The 20,961-nt window shown below is 39.1% G+C and overlaps 1 protein-coding gene across 2 annotated transcripts in view; it reads left to right on the top strand.

Annotated features, from left to right (window-relative positions):
* Positions 1 to 811: 811 nt before the first annotated feature.
* The window catches only part of plpp3 (phospholipid phosphatase 3), a 36,540-nt gene continuing 16,390 nt past the window's right edge, over positions 812 to 20,961 (top strand). Inside the window, exons 1-2 of one of the 2 annotated variants that reach the window (XM_084431486.1) lie at positions 812 to 1,236; positions 19,869 to 20,026. In XM_084431486.1, coding sequence (XP_084287612.1) covers positions 1,101 to 1,236; positions 19,869 to 20,026 — 294 coding nt within the window. In that variant the 5' untranslated portion in view covers positions 812 to 1,100. Of the gene's footprint in view, positions 1,237 to 19,320; positions 19,476 to 19,868; positions 20,027 to 20,961 lie in introns of both variants that reach the window. The other variant, XM_084431487.1, reaches the window with a different exon arrangement.

Below are 20,961 nucleotides of genomic sequence, written 5' to 3' on the forward strand. Positions count from 1 at the left end.
TGCACCACACTTTTCTAGCGTCTCAGATCCTCCATTGAATTGGGGGTCAGATCTCTGACAGAGCTCATTGTCGACCAGCCATACCTCTTTGTTCTGGTGCTAGTCAGATGTTAATCTAACCTTTGTGGGTGGGATCATTGTCCTACAAAAAGATGAACTTCTTCCAAGCTTCCGTTTTTTAACGACTAGTTCTTTTGCAGAACTTCCCTGCTTTTTAGATTTACTAGAGTTCTTATAGTGTTTTGGATTACAGAAAAACACCAAGATAAATGGGGGATAAAAAAAAAACATCAGTTTAACACACACAAAATATGAAGCTGAAACAATCTGAAAATTGGTCACAAAATAAATGTATCCATTTATTTATTATTAGGCCTATATCCATTAAAATAATGAATGAGTCAAAAAAAAAATTACCTTGCATAATGGGTGTTACTCACATATAAGATTTATGAATAAAACATGGAATATCAAGGGATGATTTACTGAAGAAGAAGAAGAAGAAGAAGAAGAAAAACATTCTAACTGGTCAATGTAACCCTCTTCCTATTTCTTCTGATGTGAATGAGATAACTGCTCTGGTGGTTACGATGTGTTTCCAGCAATGGCCGCTAGGGGCGGTGCAGCTCGCTGTGTGTGTTTGTTTGTCTGTGTGAGTGAGTGGGTTAGTGAATGAGTGTGTGCTGAAGGGCCGTGGGCTTCATTCAGCGTGGCTCGGGACAGGAGAAGGGGGCTGAGCGCTTACTGGAGGAAAGGAGGTGGAGACCAAAGGAGGATTCATAAACAGGAGTTGATCTCCTAGTTTTAAAACGCCGCTCTCAGTTCAAACCCTCAAGTAGAGTAGAACTAGACCACACTCAGAACTCACTAACCGACCCAACACGACTGCTCTCTCACTGGACAAAGTTGAATGGACTTGATTGCACGGACAGCTCATTGTTTTCATTGACTTTTCAGGACGTCTTCCCACTTTAGCCGGGACACTTAACTCCCTCAAACTTTATACGACTCGTCCTTGCTGACAAGACCACTGAAACGAACCGCTGCGGTGAATCTCTGGGATTTTTAAAGGAGAAAGACGACTGGAGGAACTCTCTCAAATGCAAAACTATATGTATGAGAAAGCGATGGCACCCGAAACAAGAAACGGAGGAACATCCACGTTAAACAACAACGGCGTAGACAACAGCAAGAGGAAACTTTTGATAGCACTAGACATCTTCTGCCTAGTCCTGGGTGAGTGTCCCAACACACAAAAACTTTGTATTATGCATATATTATGTCTAAAATCAATGAACCATCATTCGTTGATATATATATATATATATATATATGTATGTATTATCTGTCTGTTTATTAGTCATCTCAAACTTGATCACAAAATGTACAAAAATACAGCATTCTGCAGTAATTAAGATCACAGTATTAAGCTAAAGGTTAAATAAAAATGTTAGAAAAAATAAATAAATAAAATAAAAAGTTTGTACAGTTATATAAATGCATAAAAAGTACATTGTTTTGTATAGCCATAATGCACCAGGTGGAATGAATGTTGACAATTGAAGTTAAACTGGTTTAACTGTTAATCTATAGGAGATTATGTGAGCTGAATAAAATGAACTACTGTTTATTGAGATAATGCAAATTGTTTTTCATAATTTGCAGTGGTATCTTAGTAAACAGAAGAATAACCGTTGCAGGCTCTTATCACAGCACGTAGGATGGGCAAAGTTGGCACTGTTGTTGATGTAAAACCACTTGTTTTTTCTCCATGGGTTGTGTAAGAAACCTTATTTGGATTGCTTTAATGAGACCTTTCTCACTCATCAGATGAAGGAGGGAGTTATTGTGGCCCTTTTTGCGCCCTATTGACATCTTTTGAAGTGGCATATGAACATGCTTATTATGGTTAACCGATCACTTACATGTTACAGAATCATCTGTAGTCAAAACAAGTTCTGTAAACATGACTTTACGTTCACAGCTTTTTATAGTTGTGATGCAGTCGATTTTTAGGCAGACCATCACAGCCATGTGCAGTTGATTTGGATCTGACGAGTTTATTATGACAGAGTTTATTTAGATTTGAAGTTTGGTACAGTCAACTGACCGTGACATACATACACACACAGTGATATCTGTAAATTGCTCTCAGGCGCATGTCTTTTCTTTCCAATTTTCTTTAACCCTATAAAGCTTAACTGTGTCATACTTGATACACAGATTTCCAAGGGCTCTAAATGATCAACATATTCAAAACTTTGCTCGAAAACGTTGTACTCAATCTACCACATGACGTCTGTCGTTTGATTGACAGTACATACTTTTTTTGTACAAAGACAATTTCAGGTCCTATTACATGTCTTTTTGCTATGAAATCTTTACTGATTTGTATATAATTTATATATAACACTTACTTTTTTTTGTGAAAAATCATGCTAAAATGTGATACATCAAGCTTTTGAGGAACTTTTATTTGTATATCTATTACATTGTGTTGCATTGCATTATATGTTTAGAGCCACACAATTTCATCTTACTTTTTAGCACTGAAAATATCAGAAATTGCACCAAACTGCATATTTTTTTTGCTCAGTTCAACCCTCTGAATAAGTGTTTTTTCCTCCTTAAGCTCTATTCTCATATTCTCCCATATCATACTATATGGGCCATACAAGCTTGATGTATCAAAATATGATATTCAACCAAAACACTTTTTTTTACTACTTTGTAAGCCAGGCTTTATAGGGTTAAAAGGAAAGCATGTGAGTTTTCGATGTGCTGTCATTCACAGCTTTCACCAGCTCAGCGTGACATTGGGAGCTTGATGAAAGTGTTGCCTATAGTGGTTAAAGATGTGCACTTGGTAACCTAAAGGTTGTAGGTTCAGACCCACAACAGTCGAACACAATTGTGCCTTCGAGCGATACATTTAACCCTCGATAACTCCAGAGGGATTGTACCTGGAATACCTCTACAGTAAGTCAGTATATTCGCTATAGGTGCCCTATTTGTCTCGTTTGGTTCAGACGCCTGGAAACCATCACAGGGTCGGGTTCTCATCTTTCCCCAAAGCCTGTCAGTTTCGAACCCTCCTCCTTCAGAATGGAAGGATTAACAAACTTCAGCCCTCATTTTTACACATTCTTCTAGAAGAGACCCTCCAACCCCCCGCCAGCTGGCATATGCCTCATTTAACTCCAGCAACGGCATCATATCAACTTTCTCTCCCGCTTTTAGGGGCAGAACGAGTCCCGCTGCTTTTGTTCCCAGGAATGCGAAGTAGAATGGCTTAAACATGTCGCTTTAGAGCAGGTGGAGGCAGGAGAGGAGGAATATCACTGATCCAACGGCGGTCCTAAATTAGAAGTTTACAGCGAGTTTGGTGACTAATAACTTCCTTTCGTCGCCGTATCGTAAATGAAAACGAACCCTCAGCTCTTCCTGTGCATGTTTTACGGCCTCTTTTAAATGCAACCTAAACGACACATGTTCTGTTATATAGACGCATAAACGCATGTAACGAATTCACTAAATTCGCTGTGCTTCAAAAGGAAGACATAAACAAACATGCTCTTTGTCATGTTTAAGATAGTGGGCTTGGCCTGTTTTTGGTGATCGTGGGAGGGGGGGGGTTTATGTGAAAGAGAGGAGACTCATTTGAAAAGGATGGCTGAAGAATGTCTCCCAGTGAATGGGCTTTGTTAGCGCTGAAGCTGCGGTTCATCCAATGATCAGGCACTTCAAGATCCATCTGTTGTGGAGATCTGTAGATTAGTGTGTTATCTCTGTCTTTCCCTCTCCCTGGATTTCTCTCTCGCACACTCACGGTCTCCCGCATCAGATACGGAGCTGATATCCTCCTCGGCTCTCGCTTGTCTGTTTTATTGCATTCGAATCCACTTCAACCGTTGGTGTTTACACATGCAGTGCATCCACACTCGGACCGATGCTTTTGTTCCTGCTCATTAGTAGTTTATCACTGTGGGCATTGTATCTGCAGTGTGTCTGATGCATTATGAATGTTAATGAAGCTTAAAAAGCAGCCAGACGAATTGTGTGTTTAGCGTTACCTCCTGTTGAGATGAAGCAGAGAGGCTGCAGCTCCGCTCATTAGCATACAGTAGTTATAGTAACGGGAAGGAGGCGTGTCTCTGACGGTCACCCCCACCCAAGGGTGTCTGGGGTGGTGGGTCGCACACATTCCTGCCCATGCCACTGATAGCTGAAATAGTTTACATACAGACACGAACACCCACCCAGACTGTTTCTCTCATCCGCACTGGCTTTACTGTTCGAGATGTCAGGGGTTTGCTTGTATAAAAATGGCTGTTACCGTAACTTGAATCTTATGAAGAACATATTCAGGTTTTAATTGCCCCCAAATCGAAAGAAAAAAACTAATTTTATATGTGTTAATATGTGTATATATATATATGAGTAAAAATTAAATGTCAAAATTAATTTTGATATATTATATATTATATGAAATAATGTGAATTTTTTGTATTATTACAATTTATACATTATACATTATATAACAATATATTAAATCATATATATTAAATTGGAAAAAAATAAATACAAATTAATATTTTTTTGTTGTATTCTTATTTATATTTGAATATATATCTAATAATAATAATCATGTAATATACTATTAAATATTTATTTATTAGTATTATAACATTTTAATGTATTCCATTATATATTAAATAGTATATAAAAATGTATATTTTTTATTTGATACTTTTATTAATATTTTTATCATTTGTAATATTTAATATTTATTTATTTATTTATTTATTTATTTATTTTATTTTAAAATGTATTTTTAGTGCTGGGCAACGATTATTCACGATTAATCGCATCCAAAATAAAAGTTTGTGTTTATCTAATATATGTGTGTGTACTGTGTATCATTATTTTGTATATATAAATATATGCATATGCATGTACACATAATTTATATTATATATAAATCTAAATATTTTATATATAAATAACACATTTTTTCTTAAATATATACATGCATATGTGTGCGTATGTATGTATATGTGTATATATATATATATATATATATATATATATATATATATATATATATATATATATATATATATATATATATATATATATATACACACAAAATAATTATACACAGTACATACACATATATTATGTAAACATTATGTAAACACAAACTTTTATTTTGTATGCAATTAATCGTTGCCCGGCACTATTTATTTTGCATTACCGTAATGGTAAGAGGAATGGAAATGAACATAATTGTCTTGCAAAATAGTGCCTAAAAAATGTATTGATCTGACTTTCTTTTTTTTTTAATTTGGGGTGACTTGGACATGCTCTTTTTGACAGGCTTAGTGAGATTCATCCTAATATGCAACACATAACATTGATGCTTTCTGCTTGGTTAGCGATTAGTAGAAATGCTTGTTCGTGTGCTCATTGTTCATACCCCACAGATGCGAAGCATACTTGACTTACCAGTGACATTTAATCCGGTTTGCCGGTCTGAAAGGTTTGACCAAGCTGCTTCCTGGTACCTCTCTGGGGAGGCATCAATTCTAAAAGAGTTTTCTTGTTTACTTGTTGGACTGGAAGTGAAAACTCAACTTAAAAACTAGATATCACCACCGTCAACAATCACCTTGAATTAAAACAATGTGTGAACGACCTGACCTGAAGATCAAAGTGAAGGAAAAGGTTTCGGTCTCATGATTTCTGGTCAATTTTAGCTGCTGTTTTAACTTCTCCTTTATCCGTGGCATTCCAGGAGGGCGATGGTGGAGTTATGGAGTGCCAGAGAACCCTTTGGGAGTCTCTCTCATTTAGGTCTGACTGCATTAACCTCCACCTCTTAAGCTGAGAAGGTCTGGTCCACCTCTATAAATATTTTCCAGAATTTCTCAAATTCTTCATCGCAGACCGAGGGCGGCTTCCACTCTGTGAAGTGACATCTGGTATAATTTTCGGTCGGTGTATGCAGGGGCAAACTCAGGAAAGGGAGGGAAGAGGAAAAGGTAGTCTCGCTAGGCCGCTCTCCTGTTTTCCCTCCCTCGCTCCGACTCTTTGCCCTAGGTGTGGCCAGCTGTGCTGTGAAATGTAATCCCCCCCGGTTTTTTTCTACATCGTTTCCCTGAGCCCCAAAGCCTCCCTCTTTCTCTCATTCGCAGGGTGTAATTGCAGGAGACCGTCTAAAGCTGCCACATGGCGTTCAGGAAAGACTTTGACCTGCCGTAGCTGTCAGTCAGATGGACTGATGGAGTCCTCCTGCAGTAGTGCTCCATTAACTTCTTCTGTTGCAATGTTTCCCCATCCCGTTTATAATAGTTTACATGTGTTTTGCACTTCTTTTCAGCAACTCTATTTAGTCCTCTTGGAACGGTCGCTCATTTTTACACTTTTCCTCCAATACTTCAGTTACATTGGTCTGTGGACATATATAAAAATATAATTTTTAACTTATCTCAATACAAGACCTTGACCAAAAATTGATGCACCTCTTGATGGAAATAAATGTTTATGTTATTTCCATCAAGAGACGCATCAATGTTTGGTGAAGATCTTTGGTCCAGCTCTCTGTAACGTCTCCTCCAGCACATCCCAAGGACTTTCAATGAATTTAAGGTCTGGACTCAGAGGTGCCAATTCATGTGTGAAAAGGATTCTTCATGCTCCCTCCCAACCATTCTTTCACAATTTGAGCCTGATTAATCTTGACACTGTCATCCTGTAATATGGCCGTGATGTGCCTTCCTACATGTTTGTTTAAGAAATGAAAAGCTACACACTCAAAGATAACAGTAGTTATAAAGTGTTCCCAAGAAAATCTAGCTTGGTGGTTCCTGGTTTGCCAGAGATTCGGAAATTACGCAACTCAAGTTGTTTTTCACCACGGCTTAACATACTGGAGCATCTATGCTGACTGACCTCTGAGCATCTATGCTGACTGACCTCTAGGCATCTTGTCCAATGACAACCTGAAGCATAAAGCTGTAAGATTAGAGCTGGATAGAAAGTCGACATTTAGTGAGACTTATTTCAGACAACCTTCCTGCAGATCGGTCCTCTGTGGCTTTTTCCAGCCACTTTACATCAAGAAAATGACAAAAGAAATGGCCGTTTCTGCATGTTACGTAATGAGGTGACATATTAGACGATAAAATAACACCTCTGCCATAACTAAAAATCAAGCTGGGTCCGTTGATACTTAAAACAGGATTTCAGAAGTCTGAATGAGAAGCTGCTACGGATCTTTGGAAAGTGATGTTAGGAGACTCTTGGCTCCTGAGGGAGCTGTATTTTGTAATAGTCAGCATTAAGGATGGAGGGTTACAGTGTGATGCAGGAATGGTTTCCATATGAGTGCTCTTGGAGTACAGTAGAGTCATCTGGGCCTCAGATGGAGTCACAGACTGCCTCGCCTTGCCTCGGCTTCACCGCTAGTAATGACGCTGTCAAAACATAGTGCCCACGCTCTGTATTTGTGTATGTCTAAGTGCACATGTGCAGTACAGTGTCTTTGACTATTTGTTCAAGAACCTGCGAGGGTGTTTGTGTATGTCTAAGTGTGTGTGTGTGAGTAAGAGAGGCTGGTTTTTGAGGTCACTGCCATGTGATTTAATTACAGGCTTGTAGAGTTTATGCGACGAAGTGGGTTGCCGTAGGTAGCAATTAGACAGGCAGACATGAGCATGAGTGACCATCAGCTGGCTGTTTAGACTGTGTGTGTGTAGACTGTCGGGTATAACTTTATTACATCCAGAGGGTCTCTTGGAGTGTGTACTCATGATAACACACTCTTCAGTTTCGTTACGGTCACTAAATTCCTCCGAGTGTAGACGCTGTTCTCTGTGATCAGCAGCCGCATATCTCTATCAGTTTACGCTCTCTGTTTGTGCTCAGAACAATAGAGTAAGATCTTCAGGGGTGTGGAATCAAGTATGAGGAACCCCTGCTGGTTTGTAAGCCTCTCTATGAGTAAACACACAAACGATTTGTTTATTTATTCTCAGTGTAATTCTAGTCTATTTCCTTTCACTAGTCTATATTGTATCCTGTTAGCTATTGTTTTAGCAAACGAGGCATTGTGTGTGTAGGAGTCCGTGGGACGCATCAGCTGTAGCTGTCACAGCGGAAACAATCATTCTCAGTTCGCTTAGCTTGATTATAATTCTAGGGTGTTTGCAGGATTTTTTGTGGAGTGTGTGTATGCTTTCTGGAATGGGATTTCTTTAAATCCAGTGTGGGCATCTCATCTAGCACCGAAGGGCCAAGGGTGACTTCAGCCACCCTCACACGACAAGCACTCTTTCACTTTTTCTGGGTCATATGGATTAAGTCCAGGGTGCTTGGCATTCCTGAGTGTAAGCCTAGCTGGCCCCTAAAGGGCAGTCACCCTTCGCGCATTCATATGTTAATGAGACCTGTATCACCAAAGCTAATTCTAATGTGATGGATAATACTCGATATAGCTCTAATGTGGTTTTTGGTTTTAGTTTGGTGCCCCTATAGAGAAGGAATTTTCTTAAGCATTGCAACTTGATTTCTTAAAGATGAAGAGTGTAATATCTTGAAAAACTAGGGGGAGAAGGGTGACGATGTAAATCAAATTAGCATATTAATTAAAAATAAAATGCTGTTTAAGCAGATGACTCGTTTCAGTGCATTTATATAGAGCAATGTTGTTAAAAATAAGTTTTCATGAAATGAAATAAAATATTAAATGAAAAACTAAAAAACTTAGAAATGTTGCCTTGGCAGCTAACTGAAATTAAAAGTTTATGTTTTTAGTGCTAACATTACTAAAACCCCGATAAATATACATTAAAGCAAAACAGAAATGTTTGATGAAAACAAACTAATAAAAAATGACAAGAGCATGAAATAAAAAAAAAAAAAAAAAATTAATACATATTATATTATATATAAATAAATAAATATAAATAATATATATATATATATATATATAATTGCAATTGGGTTAAATTCTGTTAAAATTAGTCCATTTGGTGATGTTGGATCTGTGGCAATGTAGTTCGGGCATTCAACTGTGGAACTCATATGGGAAATATTAGCTTGAGTCTAGCTTGCAACATTTCCCAATCCCATTCCCCTCTTCTCCCCATAATTTCCTTTCTCTGCAAGTAAAACCCTTGATACATGAATGCACACATATGTATCACTGTGTCAGTGTGTCTGTACGTTTATAGAGCTGTTTTGTCTTTCTTTCACTCTGGGATGTTTCCTGGTGGGTGGAGTAGGAGCAGAACAATGCTGTGATCATTTACACCTTCACTGTTATTGCTACTGTCTCATTGCAGAAGCACACACCCACAATAAGATGTGTAGCTTACACGAACGTGTCAATATATATTCACTCATAAACTACACAATAATAAACACATTTAGACTGTTTCAATGATCTTACGCTCTTACACACCACACCAAAAGCCTAAATGCAGCTCTCACACTAGAGTGGTAGAGTGTAGATTGCTATTTTCAGATACTTTGGTTGTAGTGTTAAGTCCATGGTGGGTCTTTCTCTTGAGCTCCAGGGCAGGGTGGGAGATGGGAGCAGTTCCTGGGCTCTACCCCAATGAAGATGCTCACGGCTGGCTGTGGTGGCTTAGGTTAACCAGGATCATGACACACCACTGACTCTAGGGTCTGTGAAGTCGGCGGAGGGGATGAAAGGATTGATGTAGAGAAAAGGAATACTTCTGCGGTCCTAAGAAGCCTCTTCTCCTGAGCTACAGGGGTTTATTATGTTTTATTGGCCTCGGTAAAGAAATGCCAAAAAAAGAGGCAGACAGATAGTTGATGTTTATTTGTTTAATTGCGCTCTACTGTGAGAAGAAAAAAAAGCTGGGTTTGACCTTTGACCTAAGGAAACTGGCCAGCAGTTGTGCACCTAAAGGCAAAGTAAACAGACCTACCAAAGAACGTGACACTTGGCAGAGTTGACATTTTTTTAGGGCTCTTTGCTGCTTGATTTAGTGGTATCTCTAGACATTTATTTTGACATGCTAGGCCTTTTTATTACATGATATAAATAAACACAGAAACACTTATTTTCTTAGAAGAAACCACTGTAAATTCAATGTATGTGTCCTCATGTCTTTTAGTGAAATATATTGTTTGTCGGTCTCCTCAAGGGGCTGTTTGTGCGTGGGGAAGAGATTAAAAAGGTTAAATTACAGAGTAGCTTTGACACGTTTTCATTACGCCACTGTGATTTTACTCTTGATGGGTGATATGTTTATATATTTATAATTTTAATAAACGTCTCTTTCAGGAATGTTTGTTAAACACACAGACAGTTTGTCTTGAAGCTCTGTTAATAATTTTTTCTCTAGTAAACACGTTTGACGTGTTTAGAACTTGGAGGGCTTTTGTATCATTGCAGTTCATCCTAAAAAGTATGCAAGATAAGAATTACTGCAGGGGGTTCTTCAGACTATTATATTGTTCTTTAAACCTAGAAAACATGGTTATTTTAAGAACTGATCACTGAACGGTTCTGAGGGGAACCAAAAAGGCCTTTTCTATGGCATTGCTAAAAAAAAAAAAAAACTCTGGAAGCTTTATTTTTAAGAGTGTAATGTAGTCCACTTGAAAGAGTGGATGAAAACAAGTTAGCAAATTTGAACACTGAGAGGGCCAGAAAGGTTGTGGACGCCATCTGCTGAGACACTGAGCCTCACAGTAGGTTTTCTCGAGCCGTTTAGTGTGCATTGGTACCTCAAAATAGTGAATTATGTAAGGGTATAGGTGCGATTTCAGACACAGTTCTAGTGTTTTGCATACAGTGCTATCAGGCCCCCAAAAGGCTGCCCACTCGGATGCCCACGTGAAAAGGCATGACCCTGGCGTCGATTTCCGTGAGTAAAAATTGCTGTGCGTAAGCACATGTTTTGAACTGGGGCCCTGCCCCAGAGCCTATCTAATGTATTGAGAGAGTGAGAAAGGTAGGATTGCCAATGAGCACAGCTTTGCTGACCTCAGCAGCTTGCATAGACAAAGCTAACTGAGCAGCTCTGGTGTGTGAGATAGCAGAGAACACAGTGACAGCAGTGGTCCCTTGCACATACAGTAATTAAAAACACAGTGAAGTCTCTGACATAAACAAAATAAACATTCACATGTCGGTTTTTCTTCCAAATTTGTCCTAACCAGGGATGATGTAGTAAAGAATGGTCCTGTAATAAGTGACAAACAATTAGTCAATTTCTTGTTTTTTATGTTGCACAGAGTGCCTCTGGCCAAGGTGAAATGTCATTGGTCCAAAATTGCGCTTCATATAGCTGAATGATTAATCATATTCAGATTAGCTGCAATTTTGTTACTTTGCGGCAACTTTTTGGAGACAACATAATACACACTGCACAAAAAGTGGGCAGTGCATAGTGTGGGTGAACTAATAGACCCAGATATTATTAGTATTGATGATTTAACTGGGTAGGTCAGATGGAAATGGGGTTAGTAGGTCTGGGTTGACCTACATTGATCTGTATCGGACTGTGTTATTCTGTTTATCAGAAATAGTCTCTTTCTGACATGAATATCTGTAAGTTATGGGTCATCATGGGTATAGGTTTAGTGTGCGGGTCACTGCTTCTGTACCACAGTGGGGGCAAAAGAGAGGCAACGTGCAGGGTGCTACTGAGACCAGACCACACATTCCAGAGGTCAGGGCTCATGGGTCAAAGGTGACAGAGAACGTTAATCTCCCTGTGTGTACTTTTGTGTGTGTTTTAGTGTGTAGTCTGGGTGGGTTTTGTGGTATATGTGTCTGGGAGCCAGAATGGATCTGTTTGTGTGTTTCGGAAATGTCAATCAAGTTTGAAATGCATTTCTGACTTCTGAAGAATCCCACACAGGGCGTTCTCATTCCAGTGAGCAAGTGCAGAACATTTTATAAATGGCATGTCCTCACCAAGGGGTCAAGGTCTGTCCGGTTAGCATGGCTTCGGGATGTAGGCCCTACTAAATACAAACCTATGCTAAGCTTATGCTAAGGCCCTGGCCCAAATGGCACACTTGATCAGTCTTGTGGACTTGCATTTCTTGGAATGCCATTAAGTCCACAAAGCTGTAGGGTGTCCCATTTGTTGCTTTGTGCCTCAATGCACACTTTTGCTAATGTAGACTCAGAGGAGCACCGTAAAGGGTTAGGGTGCCATTTAGATCAGTGCTTAACTCTGGGAAAGTCACTAGTGAAATGTTTGGGCACGTGTACATTCTTGTGGTGTAATAAGGCACCACATCCGATTTGTCATGACGCAATTTCCTGCTGCTCTAGAGTAATTATTAATACGGTTCAGGTGTTTGGTTCATAAGTAATTGCCTCCAGAACTGAGCATCTGTGAGCAAAATTGGCAAATTTCAAATCAACGACTTCCAAAGGGTCCTAAGCCAGCTGAACAACTGCTGATAAAGCTTTCTCCAGGTATTATAGACCTTTGTCCACACACACTCTGATCTAAAAATACAATGTGCTTCATGCTGTAGCATTGCATTAGATTTCAATGGCCACCCTCACTTCCTCTTGCCCCGTCTCCCTCCCTCATTTACCTTTCTCCCAGTAATTAATAAAGCCCTCCTCTTACATTTCCCTTGTTCCCAGCAGGGGTGGATTTCTCTTTTGTATTCGGCTTCAGTCTTTCAGCCAGTGAGAGTCTCATGAGAGATGGCAGTGAGCCACTCATTCTCAACAGATTCCCACAGGGGTTACCGTGCCCGTTCTCTCTCACTCTGCATCCTCCACAGGCTCTCGCATTGTGTGAAGGCCCTGGCCACAAGCCCTTTGCAGATCACCAATGATAAAGCCATCAATGGAGCTGAGAACTAAACAACAAACCCTCACGTCACCCGTAGTGGCCTCAGAGGATATGCTTGTATCTAAAATGATTCTTTTCTTGCATACTGTCATGTGTGCATTGTTTCCTCAAGGTGTAGTCCTGATTGTTGCCATTGTAGTTTGAAACCGTTGGAAAGGTCTTTCCTCATATCAGGTTTGTTATGAATCAAGTTCACCCCAGACTCATTGTGTCTAATTGGGACTCAGGTTACATGTTCAAGGGTGTATTATTGACCAACATGTTCTCCAGCCAAGAGTTACAAAACAACCTGAAGTGTTGAGAACAAAGTTCTGACCAAGGAAGTCTATAATACCTGGAGAAAGATATGTTAGGATTCCCATTCATCTCAAAGGCAGTTGAGTTGGCTAATGATGTTAGCTATGCTAGCCAACCAAACCTTGACATCTTAGTTCTGGCACACGTTTCACAAGATGCTAAATGTTGACTGTAAATTAAAACTCCAGAAGGTGCCATTCATGGATCAACTTCCTGCACAATCTATCTAAAACCATTTCCTTCTTTTATTTAATGTATAATAATGTAATTACAGCCTGGTGTTGTCTGACTCAAGGGGTCAATGAGCAATTTGGCAGATAAGCTCATACAAACTTTCCTAATGAGCATGTAAAAACACCCTTGCTTATTTTACATCATATGACTAGGCCTTTCCCTTTGCATCCGCTAAGCGTGTCTTTGATTCGTGACATTTGTTTTGTGGTATCTTTGCACACTAGCTACAGGAAGACTTGATACATATGACAGGGTCTCACATTATAAAGAGACTTGGCTAGAATGTATTGTGGTAATTGTGGTCTCTATTTCAGAGTATCTCTATGTATTCTTTCCACCACATTTCAAAAGTTGTACTTCTTGTAAGCTTACCTCAGGCCTCCATCACACATGCACAGTCACGCTACATCTGTGTTCTTACCTCCTGTTTTACTGCTGATCTAAGTTGGTTCTGATTTGTGTATCTAATGCACTTAAATGTGTATATGTTTTTTATTGTGTTTGTGCTTTTGAAAGTTTATTCAAAAGAGAGTTTTGACACCTCAGAGTTAGGACCTCTGAGTGCACTCCTTGTTGGAGGCCAGAGGGCCCCTGTCAGGAGAAGGCCTTTCCTGAATATGCATTTCTTCACAAAGCTTTATTCCTTTTCACCAATGAATCTTTGTCCCAACAATGACAGATCGGCCTTTAATAGTCATTCACTGCTTCTGCTTCACAATGCAGTTCACTTTCACCCCATCATGCAGTCATTACCACTACTTACTTTCGAGCAAGAAGCTTTGAAGGAAAGGTCAAACATTTCAGATATTTCTTACTGCAGGTTTGCTTAAGTCCAAATGGTTTAAGGTTCCGCATCAGATAGGTAGAAGTCTTAAAGATTTGTGCCATCAGCAAATTGTTTGTTTGAACATTCCGATCAGCCAGACAACAACAATGGGTCAACCAGTGGCATTAGATTGGGGTGTGACTTGCTTTTTGACATAACCAATGGCATATGGGGGATCATTTTTGAAATTCTGTAAGTGACAGAAATTACTCTCTTCATCTTTGATAAGTTGTTTAACAAGTAAGTTTGGATTTACATTGTGTGGTTCTGTCAGACTGCATTACTTCCAGTGACTTTTTTCTAGTGGACGTGACCCAGTTGAAAAAAAAAGAAAAAAGTAATCAAATCTGTAAGCATTATGCCACAATCTCTCACACATTTTCACAAGTGGTTAAATATCGGTCTATGTAATCTTGCAGCAGACACACAAACACGTTTTTCCTCCAGGCTTTATAGCTGTGTAACCAGCCACCAATAGTCAATTGTCTCCAATAAGAATCATCCCATTTCTTACATAAACATTGATTTCTAGAAATTATTTCCATTCTGGCCTATCAGCAGCTGTGGTTCAGTGAACAGCTGGTTCAGTGGTTGCCAGTAGCGACTGACTGGTGTCTAGCCGTTCCCCTTCTGAGAGCAGAAAGGCTGCGTGCCCACATCTGATAACGCAAATAGAAAAATTTCCCCCACAATGCACCACTCTACCACCCACTCATAATTGTTTTGTGAGTGTGTTTGGTGTATGCGTGGCGCTCGAGGTCCCAATAGATTTTGGACCCATTGTTTTTCATTACGCTCATATTGAGCATTAAGTCAGAGACTAAATGGAGAGTTCATACGCACTAAACCAAGTGGCAAAGAGCCACATGACAAACTCTCTGACCAGGGGGGGTGGCGGTCTGTGCTCCCTAATTATATCTTTGTTTAATATATGAAAGTAATGTTAAAATTGTCAAATATTAAAGCAAAATTTTCAATACTGATGTAACTGATGTAAATAACGCTGAATAACCGTTCATTTACAATTTTGACATTTATTAGACAAAATAGACATTTGTGAGAAAAACCCATTGAGATGAGAACAGTAAGTTTATAACATAGTCTGAATAACATTGCAAATTGTATAATTTGCACATTGCCTTTCACAATTTAAATTTGGTGGAAATCCGACACTGAGTAAATTCGTCTTAAGGACATTGGTCTGTTTGGCATAAGTCAAGCTTTTAATATTTTTCACATGGTTTCCCTGACATGAGGATTTGATAAGAGCTGTTTAATTTAGACAGCTACCTCTTTGTCTCTGTAGGTCACCACTCACCACGCTTTAACTGTGGCTATGGGTCCATTGTGAATCAGACTGAATTTATTTCAATTTAATTAACTACGCACAGACCACAGTCCTCCCTTCCCTCTTTCTTTCAGTCTCTCATAGTTACTGTTGTACCAGGAAGTTTAAGTAGAGAGAGTTACAGTAGATAAAAAAAACAAAAAAACATATTACTTCTTGTCTCAGCCTCAGTTTGTCAGGTTTATGGCATTAAACCTTTGAAAGATCTTCATCAGCTTTGTTTGAAGCACTTCAGAACAAGTTAGCAAGATGTTCAGAATTCTTATATTAGGTCTCTTAAAATGGTCTGTAATTTGTGCCTTTTGATCAGAAACTTTGATCACAAAGTCTGTATGCATTTTCCAGAGAGGAGATGATGAGATCTGGACCACATTCAAACCTGTGTCTCTTACATAAGCACCACGGCTCAACAATTAACAGCTTGACTACCTTCAAGTTTTTTGAGTGTGTTGAGTAAAGCTGCTCTTCAGATTGTGTCTTCAAGAGTGAGAAAGAGTAAGAGAAGAATGAGGAGAGTCTCAGCACACTAGGCCTCTCTCGTGGTGATGACATGGGCGGTAGAACAACGGCGTGCTGGCATGATGCGGGCTCTCTGCCAACATCATTGGGCACAGACAGAAGGCTATTCACTAACACATGGAATTAATGTGGAGGTCTTCACAAACACACACATTTCAGAACTATTTAGCTAGTGCAAAACATATTTAATCCCCCCTACAACAAAAGTTTTCTTTTCTTTTTTACTGATTTATAAATCATAGTTTTTGTCTACTTTTCCAGTGAGGAAAAATCTTTAAATATAAATAGATATTAACAAGTAACAAAATCTCATACAACATTAAGAGAACACATGTAACAAATTTGTTAACCATCTGCATACTTATGCAGATACACACACCTTGGCAGAAATAGAATGTCTGTATGTTAACATGCGTGCGCATATGATGAAATATGATCGCCAGCACTTGGCTTTTTCCAGACATTCTAAGTGTATTTGGCCTTGTGGTCAGAGCAGATCTGAAAACATCACAAGCAGTGCCAAAGAGGAATGTGCGTCCATGTCTGCATGTGTTTCTGCATATGTACCCTAGGTCCATGGATTTCCTCCACCCAGTCTCAAACCCCGGGATCGAATTGGCTAAGCAAGTTTGTTTGACCGTCCCCAACTCAAGCACCTGTGAGAAAACCCTACGAACTCCCAAAGCCCTTTATTTTTGCAGGTGTTAAAAGTGTCTACAGCCTTTAATTCCAGTATTGCTTATTCGTCTGAAAGCAGAAAAAGGACAGAGGTGTTTGACCACATGTAAATGAAGTAGCTTATGTTGTACACAACCTTATGTCTAAAAACCACAACATGATGTTCCTTTGAACATGTTTGAATATTATTTCACTCTGCACTTAAGACTTTGTCCAAGTATTTGGAGGTTGAGGAATAAGTAGATTTTCTATCAAAGAAAGGCAAAGAGGCCCTGAGGGTAGATCGAGGAACGTTGTTTTTCAAAACGTGCTTGTTCCCAGTGGTATGATCTTACATATATACATTCATACAATAAACCAAACCTTTAATATGTGTGTGTGAGTATGTGTGTGTTAGAACGAATCAGTCACCACGGATGCAGTCTCCTCTCTCACCAACCACAAAAAACCCATACGCCCCCTTCTCTCTTTTGCTCCAAACACCATTCCAGACATTTGGGTGGTCGGCGTAAGCTAAGCTTTGTTTTTCTTGCTATTCACACATTTTACAATCCTTCAAGGGGAACTTTTCAAAGCTCCCACCACAACTTTGAGTCTGATGTTTAGTTTGCTTTGATTTGAAAATATGTATTTATTTTCCCCGCTTTTGGCTAGATGATGACAGCTGACGTGTGTTTTGCAGGACGTGTGACATTTTAATGAGTCGGCCATTTTGGGCTGAGTTCCCAGCCTGGCATCTATCCCTTTCCTTAAAGAAAAAAAATACACTGGTTTAGATGCATACCAAACTGATGTGCATGTAGTTTGTTGTCCATACCAAGGGAAACCCTCCTCAGCATGAGTCTTCAGTCTTTTGCTTTCAACCACAAAAAGTGTCTCCATTATAGTTCTCTCAAGAAGCAAGAAGACATGAACCAAAATGTTATGAAAATGTTTTAGCAAAACCACAAGTGAACCTGAAAAATCCATATAATCTGTCTCCAAAATGTTCACATACAATCTCTCTTCCAAACCCTAGTGAGCCACTTCCTAGAATGGTCTCACTCCCAATGTAAGTTCTTCCAAATAGCCAACAACATTATGTACTGTACCTCCAACTTGTTTTGGCTAAATCCTTAAGCCCAAACTATACTTTTTTTTCATATTCATATTCAAGTCTCAAAGTATTGTTGTTAGCTTAGCAACATGCTAACATTATTAGAATTATTAGAATTTTTTTGTGTGATGTTGGCTATGTAGATCGTTCCAATAAAAAAAATCAAGTTGAAGTGTTTGTGCTGCCTTAAAAATGTATGTTTAGGCAACTTAAATATCCAAGTTGTAACAAGTACACCTTCACATTTCTTGTTGACTAAACGTAAAATTTAAGGCAGCACGAACACTTGCTTTTTTTTTTTTTAAGTTTAAACAACTTTATTATTATTTTTTTACAGTGCAGATTTCATGATTGATAGGATGTAAATGCAAATGCAGGAAGCAAGACGACTCACTAGGTTTGGAAAAAGACTTTAACAAATCACACTGATCCCGAATTTCCAAAGTTCTCACTGAAAAGCACCTATCACCCTTGTTCTTGTTAAAACCCAACATTACCCTTTACAATTTGAATCCCTCAATAAAACTAGCCTATAAAACCAAAGAAACATGGAATGCTAGATTTTGATTGGTTTGGTGTTCATTGTAAGGTCTTATCTGTAATGAATTAGTTCTCTGAAGCTCTACATACAGTATTGTTTGCGTTAGAGCTTTGCTTAATGGCGTTAGGCTGCATTGTCTTTAGCTGTTAAGCTACTTTGCACTGACAATAGCACTGAACCCGAGCAAAAGGGAAGGGAATCTTCTCTTGCTATTGTGCTGCTTCGCAAATTACTTAATTAGCAAACACGCAAATTGTCACTTCAAGACAATGTGTATTAGATACACAGTACATTGTGTGTGCTCTGTGAGGTTTTGTGTACACGGCTCTTGTAGTAGCAGCACTTTAAGCTAATGCTTTGTTTAGAAGATTAGATAAAGGCTAGAAGAACTTCCTAGTTTGCCTGTTGGTGTCGATTTTAGTTTGCAATTCATTTCATCAGTTCTTCAGTCGTCCTGTTCCTTTTACATCTAATGCTATTTTGCTTAGTTTTAAGGCTTTTTGCACTTAGTTTTAAGGCTTTTTGCACTTAGTTTTCCTGCTTTTTACACTGCAATCAGTATATATATTTTTTTTTACAATAAAAACATCTAAAAAAGAATCCTTTAAACAAGATCAGTTTACTTGAGATGCAATATTTAGTTTCATAGAATATATCTTGAATTAAGTTTATTTTTCCAACTCCACTGGCAATTTATTTTTATTTTTTTTAAGCATTAATAAATCAGAAGTATGCTTCAAAACAAGAAAAGAAAATTGCCAGTGGGCAAAAAAAAAAACCGAATACTGATTTTGCAGTGTATTTTTCACTATATATTATGCTTCATGAGCACAAGTCATGTGAAACATCCCTGCCCTCTCAGGTAAGTGTGTATCATGACACGCCCTATGGGGTCTGTGTGTGTTTTTTGCGTAGTCATGCTGCCTTCGATGGTGTTGCATAAATCGACAGTGCAGCCGTACCAGCGAGGGTTCTACTGCGCGGACGACAGTATCCGCTACGCCTATAAAAGCAGCACTGTGCCTTCTTCTGTGCTGACAGCTGTGGGCCTCCTCCTGCCCATTGCCAGCGTAAGTGCCCCACAGAGGGGCCTCAGACAGGGGACATGGGGCCAGGCGAGTGGGGCGACTGCATGGGAAATCAAGTCTTTTGAGAGAGTCATTATATTTTATAGCTGTTATGTAGCAGAAACTGCTAGTGCATTGTACCAATCATAGGCAGACATCAACTATATTTAGTCGTGCACTCTCTCAGAAACCGATCTACCATGTCAGACCCCCCTCCCCTGCCTGGTTTTTCCCATAATCCTCGGTTGCCGTGTGCTGTGCTATGCTGTGCTGTGCCGCTACCTGCGTGTGTCTTTCTGTGACTGACCTGAAATCTCTCTCTCTTTCTCTCTCTCCCCTCTTCTCTCTCTCTCTATGTGTGTGTGTGTGTGTGTGTGTGTGTGTGTTTCGCTGTAGCTGGCCTGCCTTTCCTGATAATTGAAACTAGCACAATCAAGCCGTATCATCGCGGGTTTTACTGCAGTGACCAGTCCATCCAGTACCCGTATAAAAACGGGGACACCATAAGCGATGCCGTGCTCTGTGCCGCTGGCATTCTAATTGCCATCCTCTCTGTAAGTTATTCTCTTATATATATTCATATAAATAAACCCTCATCCCTCATCCCCTATTAGATCAGTAGAATAACTGTAGAAATAAATAACTTTATAGCAAAGAATCCTACCCATAATCCTCTTTAAATCCATTAACCAGTCCACCCCATCCCATCTTTTCATTTAAAATATTTGAATAACTCAACATTAAGGGATTTATCATGGTCAGGGCTATCTCTATCTCTATCTCTCTTTCTGTCTCAGTCTCGTTCTCTTTTTTTCTGTTCCGTCTTCTTTTGTCTGCATGTTTTGTGATGTATTGCTCTTTTTGTGTTTTTGACTTTTTTTTTCTCAAAAAAGTTATTCTCAAAAACAGCAATGCAAAGTTACTGTTAAAAACTAAAGCTAAATAAAATGAAAAACTTGTTAAAAAGACTCACAAAAATGTAGAGTGTAGATCCATCTGGATAAGAGAATAAACTGCCCTACTGCTACTGAGGTGTTGAATTAGTAGACATTCACAGACTTTGTGACAGCTGGCGAGGGGTTAACCTCTCACAAATTAACCTAATCACCTGCAGGACACATGTAGGACGAAGAACAAGAAAGAATGCAATGTCAAATTAGTGAAACTTCAAAACACTGTCTCAAAACAAAAATTCAACATCCCAGACAAGCCCCTTGTGGAGTAAAGTACTAAAGATGAGTGAAGTGGTCTTAAAGTACGAGCCCCTGAACACTGGCATGTAACCAAACCATGACTCCATGGAGATCCTATATTGAGTCATGCGTGCCTTACTGTCTGGAGTAGACATGTTCCCATGCTCAGCAATTCACATGATTAAAACAAGGGCTGTGTGTGCACATATATATATATATATATGTGTGTGCACCCCTCACACAGATGTAGTTAATTAGCAGTGTCTCCAGTCCTAGTTTGGTTAGGCCTCAGGGAA

Source organism: Rutilus rutilus, assembly GCF_951802725.1.
Source record: "Rutilus rutilus genome assembly, chromosome: 15".
In the NCBI taxonomy this organism is placed as follows: Eukaryota; Metazoa; Chordata; class Actinopteri; order Cypriniformes; family Leuciscidae; genus Rutilus; species Rutilus rutilus.